Below are 7,547 nucleotides of genomic sequence, written 5' to 3'. Positions count from 1 at the left end.
ATATTTGCATGTATATACTCTCTTTGCACAGAACACAGCATCCCTGGCAAGCACAGGGGACCTCCTCACCCCACAAAACCTAAGAAAATTAAGATATTGAGGTGCTGGAGCGGGTTCAGAGAAGAGCAACGAGGCTGGTGAAGGGACTGGAGCACAAGTCCTATGGGGAGAGGCTGAGGGAGCTGGGGCTGTTTAGCCTGGAGAAGAGCAGGTTCAGGGAAGACCTTATCATTCTCTACAACTGTTTGAAAGGATGTCGTAGCCAGGTGGGGATTGGTCTCTTCTCTCAGACAACCAACAGTAGGACAAGGGGGAATGAGCTTAAGCTCTGTCAGGGGAGGTTTAGGTTGGATATCAGGAAGAAGTTCTTTACAGAGTGGTCAGTCATTGGAATGGCCTGCCCAGAGAGGTGGTGGATTCTCCGAACTTGGAGGTTTTTAAGGTGAGACTGAATGTGGCACTGAGAGCCATGATCTAGCAATCAAAGTGGGGTTGGATTAAGGGCTGGACTTGATGATCTTGGAGGTCTCTTCCAACCCAACTGATTCTATGATTCTATGAAAATGTGAAGGGAAGGTGAAGCAATCGACCACCTCACTCCCACTCTTCCATTCCTATTCTCACCCTCTGTCTCTCAGCTGCTCCTGGGCATGCACTTTCCACCACTCACCTTACACCAGGTCTAGCAATCATGGAATCAGTTCAGGAAGTGTCGGGCGCAATAAATTGACAGAAAACCGGTCTCCTAATGGATAGGTCTTTCTTAAATGAGAGAACTTAACTTATTCTTGGAAGCATCTAGTGAGGGTACACCTGGCAGAAGGAAGGGAAAGCCCCCTCACATGACTGAGAGTAAGGACTGGCAGCGGGAACGAAATCCCTCTCCTTCGGCAAAAGCAAGCTGTTGGAATAACTTGGGCACATTTAGGACTTCAGCCTAATCTGGTGGGAATGCAGTTCATGGTGTTATGCCTTGTTTAACCAGACAGCACCATCACCAGTAAAACCCACACCTCGCAGTCCAGTTTACAGATCACATAACTGCATTTTCATTTCCAAATAATTTTCAACCTTCTTTTCCAAATACATAACAATCTAAGATTTTATACTAAAAATAAATGGAGATTGTTAATACAGTTAACACATAATAAATTAATTAATGCTTGAATTTACTTAAAACTCAAACCCACTAGAATGATGTTTCACATAAATAAAGCACTCCAAAAGTTCTAGTGGAAGGAACTACTCAGATTCATACCAGAACTGTGCTTTATTTGTTACAGCTGTTCCTTTACAATACCTGAATCTACACATAAATTCCATTGTTTCAGAAATGGTGGTTCACACACTGAGCCCAAAACATGTATTATCACGGCATATGTAATTAATTTCAGTAGTGTAATGAACTGTATCATTCCTTTGGAAATCAAATTCCTAAAAGGAGGCAAGGCCAAGTCATTCTTTTTGGTAACTCTGTAACATAAGGTAGAGTGAAAACAATGCAACACTATCCAGGAACTTAAAAGGTGAGGGTGAACTCTTAGTAAGTAGGTTCTCAGGTCTTGTATTAGGTGAGCCATAAGTCAACAATTTAAACAGAATGCAGATGGTCATATTAGAGTGAACTGCAGGAGCTTTTCCCCCGTAGGTTATGGATTCATAACCCTTTTTCTTCTTTATGATGTACACAGAAACACCATACATGAATATACTTTTATAATATTTTCTCCCCTTCATATTTTTTAATAAATAATAAATTTGAAATATGTCTGCAGTGTTTGGAAATGTGAAATCAAATTGCAACATCACTGTTAGAGCACAGGTATTTCAACAGTTACAACACCTTAACAAACTCCTGCTTTTTTCATGGTGCAGAACTCATTGTATTAATTTCTGATGCCAGACTTGTCCTTGGGGCGCAGTCGCGTGGTGTAATGGAGAGCACTCTGGACTCTGAATCCCAAGGACCTGAGTTCGAGTCTCAGTGGGACTGTCCCCTGGCAGTTCAATGCCTCCCTGCCATCCCATCCCGTCACATCTCGGATGCTCAGCAGGGTCAGCCCCGGTTAGTACCGAGTGCTGTGACAGTCCCGAGGACTTCACTGTCACTGTCCAAGCTCGCTCGGCCGTGGCAGATGAACCTCAGGACTTAAACGGTGGGGCCAGTTCTGTGCACGCTGTGCCTGACCTAAAAAATCCACTGTGCAGGCTGGAAGGGCACACCCACGTGGGGAGAGCCCTGCCCAAATCTGCATTCGCGAAGCTGAGCCGCACATACATACAGACTCGTCCTTGGGAAAGCAGACCAAATGCACCCTAAACCTCCTTACTCTGCCATTGGGGACCCCGAGCCCCGGCTTCAGAGGCAAACAGCTCTGTGCTATCCTCTGCTGCGAGCACCAACAGAGCCCTGTGAGCAGTGCAGGAGCGCTGCAGTCACACAGCATCACGTACAACTCAGTGGGATGGTTAAGGGATGGGAGAATGTGTTGCATGAGGTCATGAGGCTGAGTGAGCTGGGACTGTTCAGAGCCTGCAGAGAGACGCCTCACTGTGTATGAATATTCAGTGGTAAGGAGTAAAGAACAACAGCCAGACTTCTTCTCAGTGATGCCCTTTCACAGAACCAGAGGCAATGAATGGGGACATACTGACATACTAGGAATTTAATTTAAACATAGCAAGAAAAATAACTCTTTTTTTTATTATTTTTTTAAGCTGTGAGGGTGACTGAGCACTGGAGCAGGTTGCCCAAAGGTTTCCATCCTTGGGCATACTCAGAATTCACCCAGACCTCCAGAGCTCCTTCAGGCTTAGCAAGCCTCTCCTATTTCATAGAATCATACAATCAGTTGGGTTGGAAGAGACCTCCGAGATCATCAAGTCCAACCCTTAATCCAATCCCACTCTGATTACTAGCTCATAGCACTCAGTGCCACATCCAGTCTCATCTTAAAAACCTCCATGGTCGGAGAACCCACCACCTCCCTGGGCAGCCCATTCCAGTGCCTGACCACTCTCTGTGTAAAGAACTTTTTCCTGATATCCACCCTAAACCTCCCCTGGCAGAGCTTGAGCCTGTGCCCCTTTGTCCTATTGCTGAGTGCCTGGGAGAAGAGACCAGCCCCCACCTGGCTAGAACTTCCCTTCAGGTAGTTCTAGACAGTGATGAGGTCACCCCTGAGCCTCCTCTTCTCCAGGCTAAACACCCCCAGCTCCCTCAGCCTCTCCCCATAGGGCTTGTGCTCCAGTCCCTTCACCAGCCTTGTTGCTCTTCTCTGGACCCGCTCCAGCACCTCAATATCCTTTCTGAACTGAGGGGCCCAGAACTGAACACAGTACTCAAGGTGTGGCCTCACTAGTGCTGAGTACAGGGGAAGGATCACTTCCCTGGTCCTGCTGGCCATGCTATTTTTGATACATGATCTTTCCCTGAACGTCACATTATAGTAAAACCGCATTCTGCAGGCGATGTACCCTTAATGTGGTGAGGCCGAGCGCCGCTCACAGCGATGTCCCCGCCCTGTCCCGCCCCTGTCCCGCCCCTGTCCCGGCCCTGTCCCGGCCCGGCCCGGCCCCTCCGGCTATGGCGGTGCCCGCCCCCCACCCCGCGCTGCTCTCGCGACATGTGCGGCGCGCGCAGGGACAGCCGGGAGCGGCGGGACAAGATGGCGGTGGAGTCGCGGGTGACGCAGGAGGAGATCAAGAAGGAGCCGGAGAAGCCGATCGACCGCGAGAAGGTGTCCGGGCTGGCGGGTGGTGGTGCCGCGCCGCCTGTCCAGCCGCCACGGGTGGCGGCGGAGTCGGCACCAGGGGTGGGAGGAGCGGGGAGTGTCTGGCGACGTCGTGAGGCCGCGGGCCGGGGAGGTGTGGGGGGGCGGCGGGCGTGGCGAGCGGCCCCTCATCCTAATCCCCATCCCCGCCGTCCCGCATCCTGATCACCATCCCCGCAGCCCCTCATTCTAATCCCCCTCGCCGCCGCCCCTGATCCCGATCCCTATTCCCCCGGCCTTGCTGCCCTTGATTCCGGTTCCCCCATCCTCGCTGCCCCCGATCCCCCCACCCTGCCGCCCCCGATCCCCCATCCCCGTCTCCGCCGCCCCCGATCCCGATCTCCCTCACCGCCGCCTTTCCCCGCAGACGTGCCCGCTGCTGCTTCGCGTCTTCACCACCAACAACGGGCGGCACCACCGCATGGATGAGTTCTCCCGCGGCAACGTGCCCTCCAGCGAGCTGCAGATCTACACCTGGTGAGTCCGCACCTGGCGAGGGGCGCGGGGCAGGCGCGGCCACTGCTCGGAGAAGGAAACGTGGGAAGTTTCTGCCGCTGCTGGAGCAGAGGGCTGTGCCCTGCCGGCTGAGAGGGGCGTCCCTGGTGGCACAGCTTGGCTGAGCACTGATTGCTGCGCGCTGAGTCTGAGTGGGGCTGAATTGCCTGGTTACTAGTGCCCGTGTTCAGTGGCTTGTGCTGTGGCCTTTGTTACCACAACGAATCTCTTCAATGCAGAGATTCTCCCCCAGGACTTAAATTTTATTCCAACAGCCCCGTTTTCCTTCCTAGTAGTGCCAGAAGGCTTGAACTGTTCTGTGAATGGTTTATTGGTTTAACTCAGACCCTCTTGAGAGTGTTTCTTTTTGCATGGTCAGGTAGTTGTGCTTTAACAGAGCTTTTTGTTACTTTCAAATTTGTTTTGGAGAACTGGTTTAGTCTCTGTTGCAGATGTGTTGGTTTTGTTTGTAGTATTTTGGAGAACGCCTTTGAAAATTACTTATGCTGATTTTTAAACCTTCTTTTTCTTTTTACATCTGGCACAGTTGTAGCTTGTATGTTGTGTAGCTGAATAAATCCATTTTTGTGGCTACCAAAGCATGCAGTTCTAATTTACTTCTAAGTGGGATTTATGGACTCTGTCCAGACTATTGGTGGTGTCTGAGCTGTTTGCCATCTGCAGAAGTCAGAATGGGCATTGTCTGTCAACACACTGCTCCTTGGTTGTCTGAAGTACACTCAGATTGAGTGTACAGTCTGTATAATTAGGGATGCTTTAGTTGTGATGATTGAGGGCTTTCGTTCTTGAAATTCTAGAAATGAGCTTTAGCCCTGCACTGGTTGAAGGCTGGGAAAAGGAGTGCTGCCTGCTAGGGAAGAAATGGAAAACTATTATTTTGTTTCTGCTTTTCTTACATTTCCTCTAATATTCAATATACTATTTTAATGTAGATGTCAACTTAGGTGAGGAGACTTACACTGTGCCTTGTATAGATGCATTATAACCCTGAGATTAGCTCAGTTGGTTAAAACTTGGTTGTAATAATGCCAAGGTCATGGGTTCAATCCCCTGTGTGGGCCATTGAGTTAAGAGTTGGACCCGATAATCCTTGTGGGTCCCTTCCAACTCAGAATAGTCTGTGATTCTGTGGTTAATGCATAAGGAAAAAAATTAGGCTCGTGCTATTTAAATGGTAACTCTTAGAGACCTGGAAAAGTAAATGCTGAAATGTATACAGAGGTGAAGACATTTGTCTTAATATCATGGTAAATCAAACACTAGTTAGAAGCTAATGTGCATTAAACTGTGCTGCCTCCAGTGTACAGCAAGTGCTGAATTCTTTCAGGTGTTATAACCAATAACTGGAGTGACTTCACATGACTTAATTGTTTGATCAAAATGTGTTGTTTGTCATGTGGTGCAGTTAAGAAATCAGTGGCTCCTTGTGTAGCTGAGTGTAAGATCTGATACACAGGTATGCAAAGGCAAGGAAACTTATGGTTAAGTTGTAGCAATGTATTGATTCTATCTTAAATGTTTTGGGAAGCTTTTTTCAGTGTTGCCTTCGAGAATGTGAAACACTTTGGTTTGTTTGTTTAATCTAGGATGGATGCAACTCTGAAAGAGCTGACCAGCTTAGTGAAAGAAGTTTACCCAGAAGCACGAAAGAAGGGCACACACTTCAATTTTGCCATTGTTTTTACAGATCTCAAGAGGCCTGGGTATAGGTAAATGGCATTTCTTCTCTGGGTTACTAGAAGACTTGGGTCAGCAGAGCAATAAATTATTATTCATTAGCACTGATTTTAAAGTTCAGAACCCACATCCCCCATCTTTGAAGTTCTGTATGACAACATCTACATGCTCTTAAATTGTGCTTGGGGGCCGTCACTATTAATGTGTTCCCAAAACAATGAATCTGTGTGCTTGAAGGCTTTGGTCAGTGTATTGGCAATCACCTGGACCTCCAGCTGGAGGTAATGCTTTGCTCCTGGTAGGTGTAACACCTGAGTTATGGCAGTGATCTTGTTGCAGGTGTCTCTCTTCCAAAATGGCATGAGCCAACCTTTGGCAGCATCCAGTGGCTACATCCTGCTCTGGAATTTTGTTCTGTGTCTGTATGGAAGGGGGGAAAGGGCTTCTTGCTTGTATTTAATGTAACAGAGTAGAAGGTTCCCCTAGAGAGTCTAGGAGTCTAGAGTGCCCTATCAGTTTGTTTTAGCTTTTCTTGGTGCACTTGATTCTGCAGAGAAAACCGCAGTGTCCTGTGCACACAGCCATGTGCTGCGCACAGTGCAAAGGGAAGGGGGTTATGAGCCAATACCATTCCTGTTTGGACATCTGGAGATACAGGCCACTGATCACTAACTTGCCTTTCCTCTGCTGCTCACAGGGTGAAGGAGATCGGGAGCACCATGTCGGGCAGGAAGGGCACAGATGATTCCATGACATTGCAGTCTCAGAAATTCCAGATAGGAGACTACTTGGATATAGCAATCACTCCTCCAAATCGCGCACCGCCCCCATCAAGCCGCATGAGACCTTACTAAGCTTTGTATAATTACATACTCTGTTTATTCCTACTTGCTGTTCTAAAGCAGGCTTACTTTTTTGCTTTTGTTGCTAAGCACCTGAAGACAAAGCAGAGCATCAGAAAGGAAAATTAACTCTTAAACCTTAACTTAGCTTATTTGTTTAGAAGAAACAGTTTAGCAGAGCCTTCATCCTACCCCTGATTGTTGTAGTTCCAATAGTAAGTTAGTTTGTCCAGTGTTTCAAGGCTTCTATGAAATACGACCAGGAGGATTACAGGTATTCTGTTTTGTTTGGAATAAAGATTGATGTTATTAATCTTTTGATAGTGTGAAGGTGTATCGAGTCTGGTGTATGCTCTTCTGTGTTAAAAGTTACTCATGAAGCTGTGAGACATTGAGAGTGTTCAGCCGTCAGCTTCTAGAATCTGAAAATGGAGGAGTGGGTAGGTCAGGTGTCTCGATTATCCATGGGGAAACTGGGATGTGGGTCTCTGTGGGATTGCCTGGCACGTTCTTAAGAAGCAGGATGAAGAAGGGATGACCTATGTCCCAGAAAAACAGTGCAGTGTGGGAGGATGGGGCCTGTGGGTTCTTAGCTCAGTGCTTGCCAGTTTCTTGTGTCACTGCAGGGGGAGATGTTTGAGACACACAGGTGCCTCAGGTCTTTGACTGACCAGGAGCATCCAGCGGGTCCAGGGAGAGCCAGACACTTGGTTCCTGCACAATGAGCCCCTTTGTGCTC

General features: G+C 48.0%; 1 protein-coding gene across 1 annotated transcript; it reads left to right on the top strand.

Moving 5' to 3' along the window:
• The first annotated feature begins 3,629 nt into the window (after positions 1–3,629).
• Positions 3,630–7,134, top strand: SAP18 (Sin3A associated protein 18). The gene is made up of 4 exons (XM_071554120.1): positions 3,630–3,740; positions 4,141–4,250; positions 5,876–5,998; positions 6,664–7,134. The coding sequence occupies exons 1-4, from the start codon at positions 3,669–3,671 to the stop codon at positions 6,818–6,820; spliced, it is 462 nt and encodes a 153-aa protein (XP_071410221.1). The 5' UTR covers positions 3,630–3,668; the 3' UTR covers positions 6,821–7,134.
• The last annotated feature ends 413 nt before the right edge of the window (positions 7,135–7,547 follow it).

Source organism: Pithys albifrons, chromosome 1 (genome assembly GCF_047495875.1).
Source record: "Pithys albifrons albifrons isolate INPA30051 chromosome 1, PitAlb_v1, whole genome shotgun sequence".
Classification (NCBI taxonomy): domain Eukaryota; kingdom Metazoa; phylum Chordata; class Aves; order Passeriformes; family Thamnophilidae; genus Pithys; species Pithys albifrons.
This window is presented reverse-complemented; position numbering and strand designations above follow the sequence as displayed.